Here is a 19,568-nt window from a genome sequence, read left to right on the forward strand (position 1 = left end):
GCCATGTATAAGTTTTACAATATATTTCATTACATTTATGATTTAGTTATTGTCTCTCCCCTATCTAGAAGGAAAGCCCTAGAAGGCAGGGATCTTTGGTTCATTTGTTCACTGATATATCCTAAGTGCCTGAATATCTTAGGACAGTGCCTGGCACATATGAGGAGTTCAATGAATATTTGTTAAAGGAAAAAATGAAGGATGGAGGGAGGCCAGTAGGGAGAGAGAAAAAAATGGAAGGAAGAAATTTTGCCCTGAAGAGGAAGAGATAATAGGGTTGTAGATAGAATCAGGGAAAGGATTTTCTAAGATGGGAGAGATTTGAAAGTATCTTACTGTTGAGGAAGGGTTCCAGTAGAGGCTGAAGATCTAAGAGAATAGGCTGAACCAAGTCCCTGAGAATGTGAGAAGACATGGGATCCAGAGTACAGGTGGTGGGATTAGCACTGGACAAGTCCAAGGCTGCACAGAGTGGATTTAAACCCTGGTGAAAATTTTATCAAGTCCCCTACACGAGTGGACAGGCACAATTTTCACATGGGATTTGTTTTGCTGCAACAGTTGGCTCTTGAGGCCCTGGCCTCCTTCTGGATGGCTGGGCCTAGTACTGTTTAACCACCAATCCTCCCCACCGTCCCCAGGCCCTGGGGGCAATAAAGAAAGGATGGATGCTGATGTAGATGTCACAGACTCACTTATTGGTAGAATCCCAGCTGGGAGTGCTGGTCTGGTGGTTCCTACTTTTTCATTTTTTTTTAATTTTGTTTTTCACAGAAGCTGGAGACTAGGTCATTTAATAGTACTGGCAGGGGTGGGCTTTGAGGTGTAGGAGAATGGAGAAGGCTGGATATTTTTACTATGGAGAAAGGAAGAACATTAGGAATTGCTGTTGTGGTAAAATGTAGAGAAAGCTCACTAGGGGAACACAGAAGAATTAAGTCAAGTTAAGGTCAATGACGTGCATTCATGGTTGTTAGAACCTGCCCAACTATGCATTTTGCTACAGCAGCACTCAGCAGCCCAGATGCAAGCATGGAACTTCAACCCCAGGGGTGAGTTGCTGTTTATTTATTTATTTATTTTGACCAGGTAGGTGAGATAGAACAATGAGAAAGTTATTCAAGGCAGCAAAAGTATCTTGGCTGAAGTTATGGATGATGAAATCTAACCTGGATATGGAAGGGGGTGAAGATACAAAGAGATTGATAGAAGGTTCTACAGACTACAGCAATGATTTTCAAACTTTAGTGGGAATAAGAATCACCTGGAAAGGGCCAGATTCTGAAATTATTATTCAGTAAGTCTGGGGTGAAGGCCAAAATCTATTTTCAACAAAGATCCTAGTTGATTCTGATGTAAGAGGGCCATGGACCAATTTTTGAGAAATAGTGGATTTGAAATGATAGTTTAAAGTAATATTTTGAGAGGAGCTGAGTGAGAGAGAGAGAGAGACAGAGAGAGAGAGAGAGAGAGAGAGAGAGAGAGAGAGAGAGGGAGAGAGAGGGAAATATTGGCCGGGGCCGGGGCGGGGGGATACTTAGTGTAAGAATAGGTGGTTACAGTGTGAAATGACTAACTTATTATCTCAAAGATGGAACAGCCTGAAATGATGAAAGGTTTAGGGTATGCCCAAGGGAGTGGGTGGCTGAAGTGGAGAGTGGAGTGGAGGTGAGTATCACCAGAGGTGAACAAAGTACCAAAAGCCTAGGTAATCCGTGGGGACCTTGAAGCCACCCCAGATGATGGCAGTACTTACAACAGAGAGGCAAAACTATGAGCAAAGTTCAAAGCCGTTAGTAAGTGAAGGGGAGAGAACTACAGGTGGGTAGAGACAAAGCAAAGATACAGAGTTGAGGGGGATGTAACTGGTTAAGGGTTTTCACGCAATGGCAGAGAAGTGAAACTGGCCAAGAGTAGTTGAGTGCTTATTGTTTGCCAGGCTTTACATACATCAGTCCATTTCATCCTCACAAATAACAACTCACAAACTTCATATAAAGTAGGTGCTATTTTTATTCCCCTTTTATGAGGAAACTGAAGCACAGAAACGTTAAGCATCAACCAGCATCTCACAGTTCTTACCACTGCACTATATTGACTCATAAAACGGTCTAAAAGGTGTTTTAATACATTTCAGCTGAAAAAAAAATCAGATCTCCTGAATATTGTCAGTAGTGGGATTAACAGTGGAAATAGTCCTTTAAATTTCATTTGTACTGACATTTTTTTTTCAATACCCAGCAAGTAGCAGTACTAAATAATTCCATACTAAGTCATTTAATAGAAACAATGCAGTCTGCATGTATCAAAACTTCTGTCTACTCCATGCCTTGATGATTTCTTCAGCAGCATCCAGTGTACTGTCTTTCTGTAAATTAATGAAATAATCATCATTACATATCAAAATAAATTCAAGATGAAATAAAGATTTAAATATAAAAAAATATACCAAAATCAGTCCATCTGTAACAGTCATGTAGTGATTTGGGAACCTAGTGCTTCTCAACCCCTGATAACGTGAGCTGGGCCCAGATGGGCTCCAGCCAGTCCTTGGCCTCTGCAGCTAAGACAGAGCCCAGGAGCATTCATGGGGTGGGGGCAGGGGTGGGGGACACCTTGAGTTGTGTCACTGGAAGCTCTGCCCCATATTAAGCCACTTCATCTCAGCAGGAACACAGAGACTGGGAAATGGCATCCACAGCATCATGCCTTACCTTGGTGGCCAAATACACAAGTCCCAAGCGCTTTAAGGAGCCCAGTAGCAAATCAAACAAACCAATTATTTATAATGCTATATCCCATTGCCGTCAGGCTAGAAAAGTGAATGAACCTCACAAGAATTCAATGTTAGGGGAGCTAGAGAAGCATCACGGCAATCACTACATCATACTGTTTTGTGATGCTGGCTGCCAATTCAGGTCACTTTATTACTACTTTCCTGACACCAAAGAAATCTACAAATTAACCAGTAGAGGGCCAAAGAGCATCACCAAAAAAAAAAAATGACTGACAAACTGTATATACAGCTCAGACTGAAAACAGTTTAACCTGATCCCAGCCAAAACCATGTCCGTCAGTGTGAACACCCTCACTCATAACCACCTGTGGCAGCCCAAGGGGCCTGCAGCACCAAAGACCCAGACTCGTAAATTAACACTGATGCAGGAGGAGAGTCTGAAGGATGTGCTGATGGGATCCATATTCACTGTTTCGTCCATTTGGGTAGGAAGTGTACAAAATCACAGACCTCTTTCAAAGAGGCTTCTAGACAACAGAAGAAAATCCCTCCCTTAGCTCCCAACACACACAGGATGCCAGGCGGAGCAAGAATGGAGGAATAAATTAATACACTATTACAGAAAAGAGTCCAAGAGTACAGAAGAGTTTACATTGAAAAATAATCATCTGCTTCTTCCCTCCCCACCCCTTCCTACTACTCCCACCATCCCCCAACACAACAATTTATGGCAATTTCTGGTTTTAGTTCTAGTGGTTGCCACTAAAATCTAAATAATGTGTGTTTCTAATTTTTTATTTATCAACTTCAGACAATGTTCACCATTCTCTGCTCTGAATGAGGAAACACTGGTTCATTCACACTCGTCTGCCCCCTCCCATCTAAGTCTCACAGTTATAAGCCCCTAACTCCCACAGTTTGAGGGTCAACTGTATTGATAAAATTCATTTGTTTTTTGAATAGGTAATATCTACATATGGTAAAACATTAAATTGATGGATAAACTTCCTCTTCCGCTTTCTCTATTTCTCCTTTTCCTTTCTGTTCCATCTCCACAGAGTGATTTAGTCCAAAAGCCATTACATGGGGCTGAGTGAAATAGGAGATCATGTATGGGAGCAGGGGGAGCCTTGGCAGCCTGGTGCAGGGTGCTGCAGCCAGAGTGGAGTGAGGAAACTTTCCAATGTTGGTGGCATGACGTGGTGGTGATGGCAGTGGTGGCACTGACCAGGAACAGGGTGTCAGAGTCGAGGGGGGTAAGTAAGCAAGGCATCTGTATGGCAGGGTGGTTCCAGGCAGCTTGGAGCCTGGAGGGGATGAGGCAGACAGGCATGGAGTGTCAGAGCCCGTAAGGGAAGAGGAGGGCTTCTATGCAGTGGGTGACAGTGGTGGCCTAGGAGACTTAGAGGAGGGTATCTCTGCAGGAGAGTGACAGCAGCAGGTCAGCACAGGGTGTTGAAGCTCAGGTGAGGTGAGGATGGTGGCCATACAGGGGACAGGGGCAGCAGCCTGGTAGAAGTGTCAAAGCCTGAGAAGGGTAAAAGCTGCCTGTCAGGGGTGCTGGGTGGAGGGGCAGTGGTACTGACAGGAGACTGGTCACATACAGAAGTACTGATTAAAGAAGTGGTTACGTGATGAGCCAGGTGTTTTACTGTCAAAGAAGGGAGGGACAAATATGGAGAGGGAGAAAGCTAGAATAAACTCTGTGGTTTCAATATATTTAGATAGACATAGAAATAAGTAGAATAGACACACACATAGAATGTATGTATATACATTTACATATTCCCTACGTCTGTCCCCTGGGAGGGCCTGGGAATACTAATACCCCAACAGCAATGAGCACTCCTAATGCCCAGATCTTGGTTTCTTAATACCATTCTCCACTAAAAGGTGATTCCAAGTTGGGCTAGATAATGACAAAATGAACCTGGTGCATCTTGCTATGCCAGAAAGTAAGGAAGTGCTCAAAAAATGATGGGGACATGTCAAAGGAAACAGAGGCCAGCCTAAAGGGGCTCCTAATGGCCAAATCTGGGGAAATTTGAGCATCAAAATAAGTAATAATAATGATAAATTATAACCCACTGAATGAAACAGGAATCCATGGGTCCTTACATATATGAATGGATAAATAAATTGCTTGATGAGAGATGGAATATTTTCATAGTTTCAAAGTACCTCACCGCAAAACATTCATTATTTGTCAAGGGAAAAAAGTGAAACTTTACAGTAGAGAAGCCTGGCAGACACCACCTCAATAAAGTAATTAAATTTAACATTACCAGCAGTAGGAAAAACTAAAATCATGTGCTGATAGGATGTAAAACAGTGAATAAAGCATCACTTCCATGGTTCCCTGCCAAAGGTGCATAATCTGAGTCTATTCACGAGTAAATGTCAAACAAATGTTGAGGGACCTTCTTCAAAATAATTGGTCAATAATTTTCAGAAGTATCAAGGTCATGAATGTCAAGGAAAACTGAGGAACCATTCTAGCTTGAAGGAGACATGACAGCTAAATACAATGCACAATTCTGGCCTGGACTGACTGATTGATGACTGGCTGACTGACACGATTATGGCCTGGATTCATTTATTTACTTGCTTGTTTGTTATAAAAAGGACATTATTGGGGCAATTAGTGAAACTTGAATTGGATCTGAGATTAGATAGAATGATATAGCAACGTTAAGTTCATGATTTTGATGGTTATACTGTAGAAGAATGTTGTATAATGGGGAATACATAATAAGGTATTTGGGAGTGATAGAGGCATCAACAATTCAGTTAGGAACTTATATAAAATTGTTTGGAAAAACAGTTCTTGAAACTTATTTATTAAGAATATTTCAAAATATTTTTTTAAAGTAACCCAGCCTCCCACCCTCCTCCCTCAACCACTCAGTTCTCCTTGCCAGAGGCAACACCGGGATTTTATTACGTCTCCTTCCAGGGACAGTCTAGGCACTTAAAAGCTTCCATCTCCCTCCCTCCCTTTTTCTTTTTATACAGATGATAGTGTTCCTCACAAACTGGTCTGCTCCTTGCTTTTACCTTATGCTCTATCACTCCCTGGAGCTCCTTCACACTCTTATGGATGTGAATGTACCATAATTTATTCAAGCAGCCTTCATTGGTGAATATTTTGTTTATAATCCTTTGATATTATAAACAGTGTTTCACTGAAAATCCTAGAACACAAGACATTCAATGTACAAGTAAATCCACAGGAAAAAATCCTACAAGCAGAACTGCTGGGTCAGAAGACATGTGCATTTATACTTGGATGATACATTTTCATACTACTGCAGAGATTTTACACATTATACTTGTACTCTCAATCAATGCATGAGAGTATCTTATGACACTTTTCAGTTGTTTTGGTTGTTTCCAAATTATCAGATAAAACAAAATTTCACTGCAGTTTTATTTTTCTTTTCTCTTATTATGAGTGTGGTATAGCATCCTTTCATATATTTGACAGCTACTGAGGACTTTACCCATAATCATTGTAAAGTGCTGCTGCTTTTGGCTTGTTTTGCCCTAAATCCAACCTGCTTTCTTTCAATTTCCACTTTCTTGGCACGTTTTGCCACCCTTTTATTTTTTGCTTTTCCAAGAGGTTGGATGAGGTGTGTCAGCTTTCCCTAGGGACTTCTTGGTGTTGCTCCGCTATCTTCCAATATTGAATGCTGATGCAAAGGAGGTGGGTCCACACTGATCCTCCTCTCCTGTCTCCACGGAGGCCTTGATCATCTTGTCTAGATGCCAAAGGATCACTTACAAAGTCCAATAGATTAAAACAAGGCATATCTCAGTGTTATTCTGTGACAATGTTCCCTGAGACAAGCCATTCCCTTCCCATTTTTAGATTTACTTGTTTGTTTTCAGTGGAAAGCATTCTCAAAATAAAGCTATACAATTCTTTCCCAGTTCCACTGGTCTGCCTCCCCGCACCACTCCCTCCAGGAACTCTAGGTATTTCATTTGTCTTCCACGTCTAATTTTTCTAACATTTTAAAATTCTTTGTTCCTGGGAGTTCCCTGGTGGTCCAGTGGTTAAGACTCCGCACTTTCACTGCCGTGGCCTGGATTCAATCCCTGGTTGGGAAATTAAGATCCCACAAGCCACACGGTGCCGCCAAAAATAAAAATTCTTTGTTCCTTTCTACTTCTTTTTGCTCACTCTTCTCAAGCCTCAGTGTGCTTACAGAAGTATTTAGTGTTCTCTGCGCTGTTTCCAATGTCACTACAATTACCAATAGCTTTATTTTTTCCCTTCAATTTCTTACCTGAGCTCTGACAGCTGCCATTTCATCTTCTTACATTATCTTACTCTATCTTCCCCGAACTTTTAAAAACCTCTGCTGTAACTCTTGTTTTACATGTTTTGAATTTGAAATATCACATTTTTGGTTTGCTCTATGGAAACAGGTTTTTTCTTTTTTTGGTTGAATATTCTCTGTCTGATACTTGTTTTTCACTGTACCTTTCTCCTTTTCCCCTTATAGTATCTTTTTAGATTCATAGCTGGTTCCTTTTAATTACTCATCTTTGATTGAATTCTCTTTGTAAGCTCCCACGGCCAGCACACCTACGTACGGCTGGCTCCTATTGTTCTGGGTAATGAGTAAGCTACCTGCTGGCTCTGTCTATGATCTGAAGACGTATTTGCAGGTTTGTATAAAGGAAGATCCAGGGAACCACTAGAAGGGAGTAGAAATTATCTCTGGCTCACAAGGTTAAATATGATTAACGTAGAGTTCAGAGAGAGGGAGTTCTTTTAGACTTTATTTCTTTCCAACTAATTTAATTGGCTCCCTCCAATTTAATGTATCCACACTGCCTCAACACAGCTTTAGCAAAAATGACAGAGGTGAAGAGCAAATCTATACAGCCCTTTCTTTCCACCTGGTTTGCACAGGTGCTAGATGACATGACTGTATGTTTCTACTCTGCCTCTTCCATGGGGCCAAATGGCTCTGGAGAAGTTCCCACTACCAGTGCACTTACTGTTCCTGCTGTTCTGGATAATGAGTAGGCTACCTGTTAGCTCTGTCTATAATTTGAAGATGTAGAAGCAGAAGCCTTTCTTCGTGTCTTCCCTCTACCATTACCTTCACTGATTTGGCAACTCTTTCTCACTTCCTGGGGGATTTGTGAATTTGTTTTCCACTCTCCTAGTTGTTTCTTTAATAATTTCCAAGAAGAGAATGGGGAAGGGCTGTGTTTACCATTCTAAAACTGGAAGTCTTATGCTACTTTTTTCTTCTGTTAGTTCTGTTTATAACTTCAAATAATATACCTCTGTTTCTAGATCCACTATAAGATGCGAGTGTTAATGGCCTTACCCTTTCTTCTACATTTCAGACAATTAAATGTTGACATTGTTATGTTGGTAAGATTTATATTCTATTCTGGATAAGTCTCCTATAGTTTGTCTATAGGATGGCTCTAAAAGTCGAAAACAGTGTTTACATCATTCTGTCTATACTTATACATGAGTGTGCAGGTATAGAGAGTGCCTTAATCTTCATAAGACTGTTTTCAGTAGTGATAACATCTTATCACTAAATTGTTAAAAATAGCAATAATACGTTCAGATTATTTTTAGCACAGATCTGATGGTACTGAATTCTCTTAGCTTTCATTTACCAGGGATGTATACTGTTTTCAGTTTTAAAGGATATTTTCCTGGATATAGAATTCTAGGCTGACATAATTTTTATTTCAGCACTTTAAAGGAGTCGTTTCATTGTAATCTGGTCTCCGCTGTTTCTGATAGGAAGTAAATTAACATTCGTACCTTTGCTCCCATGCATGTGAGGTGTAGTTTTTCTCTGGCTGCTTTCAAGATCTTATCATTATCTTTGGTTTTCAACAGTTTGATTATGATGTGTCAAGATGTGATTTTTATTTGTATCCTGTGTGGTTCACTGAATTTTTAGATCTCTAAGTGGCTTTTCACCAAATATGGGGAAATTTTGGCCATTATTTCTTAAAATATTTTTTTTGCCACATTCTCTCTCTCTCTTTTTTTTTGATACTCCAGTTACATGTATATTATTACTTGACACTGACTCATAGATCTGAGACTCTGCTTATTTTTCAAAAATAATTTTTCCCTCTTTTTTCAGATTGGATGATTTCTGTGGATCTGTATTCATGTGGACCCATTTTTTTTTTCACAACCTCAATCCTCTGTGTTAAGCCCCATATATTTTTCGTATCAGATATTACTTTTTAAAATTCTTAAAGTTCCATTTGGTTCCTTTTTAAGAATTTAAAATTAATCTAGTCACTCATTACGACCATATTTTCCTTTAATTTCTTGAACACATTTATAATACCTGCTTTAAAGTCCTTGTCTGCTAATTCCTACATCTGGGTCACCTTAAGATCTATTTCTATTGACTGCATAGAAGTCACATGTTTTTTCATTAAGGGTCACATTTTCTTGTGTCTTCACATGTGTATTAATGTTTGGTTGCACGCTGGACATTGTAATGTTACAGGTAAGGAGTCTGATTACATTGTAATCCAGTAAGCTCAACTTCAAAAAGTGCTGAGTTTTGTTCTGGTAGTTAATTTTATGGCAGCAAGCCAAAAATTAAAAATTGCATATGAGCACATCAAGTCTAGCAACAGAAAAAAATGGTGTTTTATAAATCAGAAGGAAGGACATTATAAATGTGTTTTTGAGTAGAACAGGGAACTTACTTTAATGAAGCAAAATCGCACAAATTTCTCAAACTGTAATTTGGTCTCTGCATTACAGAATGCTGAAACTGGGATGGCTGACAATTTCTGAAAAACAAATAGGAATATAAAATAGGAAAAACAGGAAAACTACTTACACTTTAAATATCAATTTTTGGAGCATAAACATTAAAAACAAATAGATACTTCTAAATATTCACAATAATTTCCAAAAGAAAAATGTTTTAAAAATCCTCCAGGGAATTCCCTAGTGGTCCAGTGGTTAGGACTCCACACTTTCACTGCCGAGAGCCCGGGTTCAATCCCTAGTTAGGGAACTAAGATCCCGTAAGCCATACAGCGCAGCCAAAAATAAAATAAAATAAAATAAAATAAAATAAAATAAAATAAAATAAAATAAAATAAAATAAATAAAATAAAATAAAATAAAATAAATAAAATAAAATAAAATAAAATAAAATAAAATAAAATCTTCCAGATAGCTATGAGTAGAATATCATGTAACAAAACTACAGTTAACATTTTTCAAAGCATGTCAGCAGGTTTCCTTCATAAATTATAACATACAGCACAATATTGCAAAGGCCAATAAACATTACCTTATTTTTAGTCATCCATTTTACAAATTTATAGTCATAAGGTTCGTTGCTGTTCTTCATATCAGAAAGGTCTGTATCTAAAACAACAATAAAAATTGGATGGCCTATGTATTACATCTGAGGCAACGTGTATTTCATTTGTCTATCAAGATTCAAAATTTTCTCTCAAAATGTTCTCATGCTGGATTTATACTGCATGGTGTGGTGGGAAGTAAGGAATTCACAGAGAAGCTTTACTGATACTCTAAGGCAGTACTCACATATACATCTGATTGATCATGCTTGTGTATACAGCTTTTAGCACTGGAAGAGAGTAGGAAAGGGGAAGGACAAAGAGGAGTGTTGCTTTCCGTTTAAAAATAATATAAGCCTCTATGATCATTATTAAGGAAATAACACCTACATTTAGAGTACTCATCTGTAATAATTATGTCTCTAAATGGTAATTCATTATTAGATTGTAAGCTCCACAGGGGTATTGCAATCTATCACTATCCCCATCTCCTAGGTCAGAGTCTAGCATATAAGTAATGAAAAGCATATTTGTAGAATGAATAAGTTAATATTATTCATTATTTATGAAGGGAAAATGTCTATGTAGTTCTCCCAAGTGATATCTTTATTGTTTCCTCTTCCAAACATTATGCTTAAAAAAATTTTTTTTTTAAATTTGGTGAAAAACTTCAAATATGTATTCTTATACTTATCTCTTGTTCCAATCTTGCTTTAAGGTCTGGGCAAGATATTTCTCTGGCATTCAGATTCAGCAATCTACATTTCATATTGTTTCGATTTTACTGACTTGTACTCAAGATCTTTTTGAATGCCCCAAAGCAACAAAACATTGATGGTTACTGTAATCAGTGAAATTTTACAATTTATTGCTCAAAATAAATTGAGGCAGTTACCTTTACCTTTTTTCTTTTATTCACTAAATACTACTGGGTCCCTTCAAATTAACAGTGTAAAAACCTTGACATTGAAGAAAGTTTCACCTGTATTTTTTTTAAATGACTTAATATGGTTTTCCTTAATGATTGTATTTCAATTTTCTCCTGTGCTTTAAGAATGTAAAATTTCCATATAATAATGCTAATAATACTCTACCATTTATTACTATTTGTTAAGCATGTTACATGATTCTCTCATTTATCTGTCCTACAATTCTGAGAGAAGCAACAATCCTCATTTTACAAATGAAGAAGTTAAATTACTATTTCAAGTCATATGTATGTATGTGTGTATAATTCAGATTTGGCTCTAACAAAATGACAACTTAAAATAGAGTCTAACTGTAAATTATGTGAAAACTCCAAGTGACAAGTACACAATAGTAGCATACTCAAAGGTAACCTGGAGAAAGGAGTGATTACAGCAGTAGAAGAAAGAACAGGAGGGTACTGACTAACTGTAATTGACACAGGCTATACTACTCATTTATTCTTTTTTTTTTTAATTTTTATTGGGGTATAGTTGATTTACAATGTTGTATTACTTTCTGCTGTATAGCAAAGTGAGTCAGTTATATGTATACATATATCCACTCTTTTTTAGGTTCTTTTCCCATATAGGTCATTACGGAATATTGAGAAGAGTTGCCTGTGCTATACAACAGGTCCTTATTAGTTATCTATTTTATATATAGTAGTGTGTATATGTCAATCCCAATTCTTCCAACTTAACCACCCCCTCCACGCCTGCTTTCCCCCTTGGTAACCGTAAGTTTGTTTGCTACATCTGTGACTCTATTTCTGTTTGTAAATAAGTTCATTTGTACCATTCTTTAGATTCCACATATGAGCGATATCATATATTTGTCTTTCTCTGTCTGACTTACTTCACTCAACTACTTATTTATTCTTGTAACGCTTAGAAAAGAGAAATTTATTGCCATGGTGCTCAAAGAAAAATAAGGGAATAAATACAATTCTAAAGACTTTATAGTTAGGAAAAAGTTGGAATCTACTTCTTTTGAATGCTTGAGTCAGAAAAAACTGACTCAAAAAACTAAACAAAAAAACTAAACAAAATATTTCTTTATTGAAGGTAGGAGTTTGAACCATATTATAATAGCACTAGCTTATTTAAGTAACCTATGAGAATCAAAATTGGTTGTTGCATTCCTACTAACTCCTCCCTAATTTTGGAACTTATCTCACTAGAACAACTGTAATAATCTTCTTATTTGTAATCTTGTCTTCTAATCAAATGTTTCCCTTTTTAGTTCTAGGATGACGCTCATCGGTCAGGAAAGTTGCTTAGTATAGCAGAAAAAAGGTAAGTTCACTGGTTAGGACATGCATCTCTGGATTCAGAGCCTAGCTCTGCTACTTATCAGTTGATTAACTTCAGTAAATTTCTTGATTTTCTATCTCATCTTTCTCAACTATCAATGGGGATATAATAGCACCAATCTCATAGGGCTTTTGTGAGAATTGTGATATTTGTAAAGCTCTTAGCATAATACCTACTAGATCATAAATGCTCAAAAAATATTAACCAGTTAGCCATTGCTATGAGTTTTAAAGAGAATTACTATGTCCATGAATTTTATGGCTCATTTTTATTTTTAAGCTACCATCAAGTGAAAGTGTTGTTTCTTGCTTCTGTCTTCAGCAAATTGTGGGACCAACCTCCAGTATATGGAAGAATTTCTACACTCAAATCAATCTGAGAAGACGAAAGAGTAAAATAAAATGAACTTATCTTCATATGTAGAAGGGTCTTATAGATACTACCATTTTTTTCACACAGGTGAAGGAGGGCCATAAATAACACACATCTTTTTTCCCCATCATCATTAAAGGTTTTCTAGCCCAAATCCTTTCTGCTCCTATTACAACCACACTAGTTCAAGATCTAGGACCTACACCAATATTACATGCAGGCTGGATCAACTGAGGATAGAATGAGAAACTGTTTAAGAGCTTGATGCAAGTAAAAGTTGCATTACTGTCCTTTTGATGTTTAATGTCAAAATGTGATAAGTGCCTTTTAGTTTGGTTCTAGAAGAGACTTACTCTTATCTAAAAAGCTGTTAAGTTTACTTTTATCCAAGAATTATGTAACTAATTCCATTTTTCTATTTGCCTTTGCTGCCATGAAGTTTGGACTCAAGTTAATGCTAATTACAATACAGCTGACCCTTGAACAACACAGGTTTGAACTGCATAAATCCACTTATACACAGATTTTTTTTTCAATAGTAAATATCATGGTACTATACAATCCAGAGTTGGTTAAATCCACTTATGTAGAACCTTGGATAAGGAGGGACTGCATGTACAGAGGGACCTCAGATACAGAGGGCCAACTATAAGTTATACATGGATTTTCAACTGTACAGAGAGTTGGCACCACTAACCCTGCATTATTCTAGGGTCAACTACCATATGAACCTAGGTGACTAAACTATTTGCTTCCCCCACTCCATGTTACATTGATATATGAATATTTCTACTTACATATTATTGCATAGAAGACTTTAAATATGAATTAACTCAAATTCTTGTTGGAAGCAGATAAAATAATTTTCTCCTAAACAGATGAAAACTGTGCTATTTCTTTTTATCACTGCATGAAATGAGCTGCACATTTAGGCCCAGTACAGGAAAGGTGATTTCCAAATCTTAGAATATAGAACAGTATAAAGGGTTTTATATAAGAATGGAGCTTGGGAGCCTGACAAATACAGCTCTCCGGCAACAGCAGAACAAGAACCTCTGGTCACCATGGCCTCTGCTTCTCTCACGACAAATGAGGAAATAACAATCACTGTTTTGTTATAAAATTGAAAGTTTCTAGCTTTATAAAATTTATAAAATTTGGTATATTTAAAAGACTTTTCAAGTTTGGTGGCATATCACTTCATTGTAATAAAACCTTAAAACATTTAAAACTGTTCAGAATGGCTGTAATTTCTATAATTTCTGTCAAAATAAATTATGCTTTTAAATTTACTATGACTAACACTACAGTTTTCGGGAAGAAAGATGTTAGACATAAAACATTATCATGCTTCTAACTTTAGATTTGTGTGGCATGTCAGAATTACATATAACAGCTTCAGGTAATATAAAGGCCATTGCTTTTTGGAGACAGAACTATTTGGAATCTAGCTGTGTGACTTCAGGCAAGTTATTTAATATTTTCTAAATCTTCATGTCCTTAAAAATGGAGCAAACTGCTTTTTTTCAAAAGAGTGTCTGAAAGTGCTTGGCATGCAGTAGACCTTCAATAAATATTACTTTCCTTCGTAACTTCATTTCAGTAAACTCTAAATATTACTTTCCTTCGTAACTTCATTTCAGCAAACTCTAAAATGACAGGTATTCCTCAATAGCATCAATATTCTAGAAATCATATTTTTTTTAAGTAAAAAGGAAACTAAAATTATACTAAAAGGAACACAAGGAACATATATTATTTCATGTACCTGTGTTTTAAATTACTTACCAGAACAAGATGACAGCAAATTCTATGCTTAATAGAATATCTAGAACAAATGACTCCAAACCATGTAACAACAGTCATATTTAAGGTTAAGAACCTAATCACCAAGATGATTGTAGATGACTGACACTGTGGAAATCCATTTTTCCATAAATGAAATGCTGATATGGCTTTGACACCAATCTTTTCTTCATAATTCTGATATAATTTCACTCTTAAGTTTCTGTATGTTTGAAATAATAAAAACCTTTACAAACCTAGCGAAGACACATCAGCAATGATGAAGTATCCCCCATCAGGAACTATGGGTTTTAGGCCAACACTTTCAAGTAAATGCACCATCCGATTTCTTTTTACTTCTAACTCTTTTGGCAAAGAATTAAAGTAGCATTCTGGGTCATCCATGCGCTTGATGTCAATCCAAAGAGCTTGAGCCAAAGCTTCCTGTATATTAAGATTGAAAAATGTGGAAACGAAATATGGTAATGTTATTTACTGCAGAGTTTATTGGTATAATAAATAAAGATTGTTGGCAAAAAGTCATTCAGGGAATTACAGTTGAATTCCTGTGAACCTATGTGAATTTCTACAGATTAATGGAGGAATCAGTTACATGGAAATGATTAAATCTAATGTGAAGAGCTGAGAATGAACCATGAATATCCAAACTGAAACAGAGGTACAGTTGTCCCTTGGTATTCACGGGGGATTTGTTCCAGGATTCCTGCAGATACCAAAATCCATGGATGCTCAAGTATCCATAATACACTCAACTCTCTGTATCCCTGGGTTCTGCATCTGTGAATTTCAACCAACTGTGAATCCACAATCTTTGGTTGAATCCATGGATATAGAACCCATGGATAGGGAGGGCTGACTGTAGTATATAAAGATGGCTTACTTGGCAATGAAAAGACATCGTTGTTTTCTATTGAGGTTAGCTTTAGACTTACTCGCTAGATCTAAGTCTGAAAGATGACCAGAGGAATGATGAACCAGCCAGCATTTTCCCATCACCTTGCAGGACGAGGTAGCGTAAATGAAAGCTGACCCACTGTGTCATTCCTCTTAAGTGTGCATATCCCTGCTCTAATCATTCACATCCCAGGAAGGAGGTCTAAGTCCCACAGCGGTTAGAAATGAGTTTCTGGGGGTATGTGGAGTTTCTTCCCTACCATTCTTCAGGAAAGTCAGAAGAGAAAGGGCCAAACAAAAAAGCCTGTGTTGTTTAGATCAGGCAGGTGTCTTAGAAGGCAACAGGTCAGGAACAGATAAAGAAGTCCAAGTCCAAATCAGAACAGATAAAGAAGTCCAAATCAGTCCAAATCAGAAAACAAGGATGTGTACAAGCAGGAGGGCAGAAATTTGGTAGGTGAACTTAGAAATACCGGTTCTCAGAGCAAACAAGGAGATCCAAACAAATAATCAAGAACCTGGGACAGTTAAGAGACAGAGGGGCAGAACAAAATTGCCAAATTTTAAGGAAATTGATCAGAACCAAGAGACAGCAAGAACTAAAGGATAAATTCATTCACTCAGTCAATATATATTGAGTACCTATGTTAAACCTGGCATTGTGATAAATACTGGGGATATAATGATAAACAAGATAAACACGGTCCTTGCCTTTATGGAGATTCCAATTAGTGTGTATTGGCAGGGACATGTGAGAGGAATGAGAAAGAAAACAAAGAGATGAAAAGGTCAGGATATAATTTGTTCTGCTGGAAGAACTGTGAAGTCTGGTGTGGTTGAAGGGTAGCAAGAGAGATAGCATGCCAAGAGAAGACACTGAGACGGAGAAGGGTAAAATAACAGAGAAGACTGCATGTCAAAAACATTCAGCAGGAAAACAGCAATAATAATAACTCCCCAGAACTAAGAAAAAATCTTGGATAAATAAGGATCAGTTGCTTCAGCCTCAGAATCTGTGGTTCACCATTGGAATCTATGGTTCCAGTTTCCAAACATGGTTGTCTGAGGGCATGGGAAAGAAACAGGCACTTAGCTGAAATGGAGAATAAGATAGTTCAGAAAAACATGTTCTAGGTTCTTAGATGAATCTTTCTTTTCCTCAGTAACTTATCATTCGCTATAGTAAGAGATATTGCCTAGAAAATTCAAAGCCCAGGAGACATAAATACCTGTCCTCACCATAAAATTATACTGGACTCCTCTCTTTGTCTCACACCCCACACGTGATCCACTGGCCAATACTGTCAGCTCTACCTTCAAAATATATGCAGAACCCAATCACTACCTACCACTCCTACCATCTCCGTATGGGTTCAGTCCATTGCTGTCTCTCTCCTGGATCATTTCAATAGTCTGCTAACTCAACAAAGCGGCTAGAGTCCCTTTGATAACACAAGTTAGATCATGTCACTCCTGTGCTCAAAACTCTCCAGTGGCTTCCTATCTCACCCAGGCTTTACAGTGACAAACATATCCCTACTCGATCTGGCTCCCAGCTACCTCTCTGATTTATTCCCTCCTATTCTGCTCCCTTGATCATCCCGTCCCAGCCTTTGTGCTTTTCACTGGTAGAAACTGCCTGCCCTAGGGCCTTGTACTGGTTTTCTCAGTCTGGAAGGCTCTTCTCTAGTTAACCATGTGACTGCTTAACCTCCTTCAGTTCTCAGCTCAAATGCCACCTTCTCAGTGAGGCTTTCAAAGACTACTCCTTTTAACATTGTGTATTTTCCCCATTAGCACTTTATATTCTTCCTCATCTGTATTTTATTTTTCTCCATTGCTTCTATCAACACCCGACATATTATGTTATTAGGACATTTACTTGTTTTTGATCTGCACTCCCCCACAAGGCTGTAAGCTCCAGAAGGGCAGGAATTTTTGACTGCTCTATCTCCAATGCTCAGTAAATATTTACTGAATAGGTGAATGGATCTATTTTGAGAGGATGAAATGAGTTTAAAATATAATAAAACTAATGTCCAACTAGCCTTTATCATCATATCACTTTAGAGAGTCACTGGAAAAAGAATTTTAAATTAGGATTCTTTTTCTCCTTCAGTAGGTATTTTTGACAGGAGGCAAAAAAGTTTATTGTAGCCAACATATTTTACTGTTTTGGCCTTTTAACTGCCTTCCAAAAAAATAAATTTTTTCTCAGTGTTCTGATTATTCACAAAGTAATAGTACACAGATCCCTGTTTTACAGGTATTAAAAAAATAGAAAATATAAAAAGTCTTGCAACCCACCCCTGACCCTATCTACTAATTTCATCTATTCCCCCCTTACCCCTACAAATAGCCACATTTACTAGTTTCTTACGGATTATTCCAGAGATCCTTTAAGAAAATATAAGCAAATTGTTTCCCCCCTTTCTTATACAGAATACAGCATAAATATATACTGCTCTGTTATCTTGCTTTTTTTACTTTATAATATATCCTGGAAATCTTTCCATGTCAGTAATTATAGAGCTTCCTCATTCTTTTTTTTTCTTTCTTTCCCTTTCCTTTCTTTTCTTTTCACTTTTAAACAGCCATGGTGATAGAGTAATGGTCCCCAAAGATGTCCATGTCTTAAAATCCAGAACCTGTAAATATTTCACCTTGCATGGTAAAATTAACTTTGCAAATGTGATTTAAGTTAAGATCTTGAGATGGAGAGGTTATCTTGGATTATCTGTGGGCCTAATGTAATCACAAGGATCCTTATAAGGGAAAGAAGGTGGCAAGAGAGTTAGTGTCACAGGGGGACATGTATTGACAGAGGCAGAGGTTGCAGTGATGTAACCACAAGCCAAGGAATGTGAGCAGCCCCAAGAAGCTGCAAAACACAAGGAGCAGATTCTCCCTTAGAGCCTCTAGAGGGAACGCAGCAAGGCCAACACCTTGCTTTTAGCCCCGTAAGATCCTTTTGGACTTCTGACCTCCAGAATTGTAAGATAAAAAATTTGTGTTGTTTTAAGCCACTAAGTTTGTGGTAATTTGGCACCAAGAAATAAGAAACTAATACAGTCATATAATATTTAAACGTTTAGACAGACCATAGTTTATTTAACCAATTGTCTATAGATGGACTATCCCCTATCTTCCACAATGAATGGTCATATACATAGAGCTTCTTAAGTGTGCAGATAATGGCTATAAGGTAAATTCCCAGAGGATACATTGCTGCTTCACAGAGCACATATATCTCTAGTTTTGCTTGGGGCTGTCACTGTCCTCCAGAGAGTTTGCAGTACTTTGTAATCCCACCAGCAATGTATGAGTGTTTAAAGTTAAAACTTCATGTATTAAAAACAAAACTATTCTTGATAGCAATGAGTTTGTGTTTGCTCCTAAATTTCCAAAGTATACTAGAAGCCCTGCTCAAAAAGGACATGAAGGGAGGAACGAAGCCAATTCAAGTACACAACATAAAAATAACACCTCCACCCAAAGACCATGCATCAGCCCCAAATTACTATAATGCCTACCTGTAAAGGAGTCGCACAAGTATAAACGGTGTTTTGTTGAACTGTCTGTAAATGTTTCATCAAATGTTTAGGACCAATGGACCAGCCAAGCTGGAAAAGAAAAGTAGATTTAAAAAATGAATCTAACTGTAAGTACCAAATCTGATAGAGTAGCTAAGCTTAATGTAATTATTAAATATATGCATTTCTAAAATGCTCACACTATGAAAGTAGTGTAGTCTTAGTAGTTAGAAACATTTCAACCCTGATCCTTTTGTGGAATAGTTTCCAACTGGAGTCACTAAGTTCTGCCTTCAGAAGGTAAACAGTGCCTGCAATCATTATTATCTTCCCCCCTCTTTGATTTGCTACTTCTGATATTCTGGAGGTCTAATAACCAGTAAAAAGCTTGTTTGAATTCAATATAGGTAAAAGTAACTCTGAATGAGGGCCGTAGGGAGTCTTCCATAATTTGGTTCTCCAGCGCTCATTTTTGATACTCTCTGCTTCTTAGCCAAGTTTAGAAGAGGTGAAGTTGGAAGATAACCAAGTTTCAATTGGATCAGTTGTGACTGTACTACACAGTGCAGTGGTTAAGTGAGTGGATTCTGAACCTAGACTTCCTGCCCT

The 19,568-nt window shown here is 37.5% G+C and overlaps 1 protein-coding gene across 4 annotated transcripts in view; it reads right to left on the minus strand.

The window, feature by feature from the left end:
* Nucleotides 1–1,995: 1,995 nt before the first annotated feature.
* Nucleotides 1,996–19,568, minus strand: part of KYAT3 (kynurenine aminotransferase 3) — a 53,617-nt gene continuing 36,044 nt past the window's right edge. For all 4 annotated transcript variants that reach the window (XM_068538054.1, XM_068538053.1, XM_068538056.1 and 1 more), the window contains 5 exons: nt 18,960–19,049; nt 14,769–14,955; nt 10,060–10,136; nt 9,461–9,547; nt 1,996–2,368 (listed from right to left, as the gene is read on the minus strand). In XM_068538054.1, the coding sequence (XP_068394155.1) occupies nt 2,306–2,368; nt 9,461–9,547; nt 10,060–10,136; nt 14,769–14,955; nt 18,960–19,049 (504 nt within the window). In that variant the 3' untranslated portion in view covers nt 1,996–2,305. The remainder of the gene's footprint in view (nt 2,369–9,460; nt 9,548–10,059; nt 10,137–14,768; nt 14,956–18,959; nt 19,050–19,568) is intronic.

Source organism: Eschrichtius robustus, chromosome 3 (assembly GCF_028021215.1).
Source record: "Eschrichtius robustus isolate mEscRob2 chromosome 3, mEscRob2.pri, whole genome shotgun sequence".
In the NCBI taxonomy this organism is placed as follows: domain Eukaryota; kingdom Metazoa; phylum Chordata; class Mammalia; order Artiodactyla; family Eschrichtiidae; genus Eschrichtius; species Eschrichtius robustus.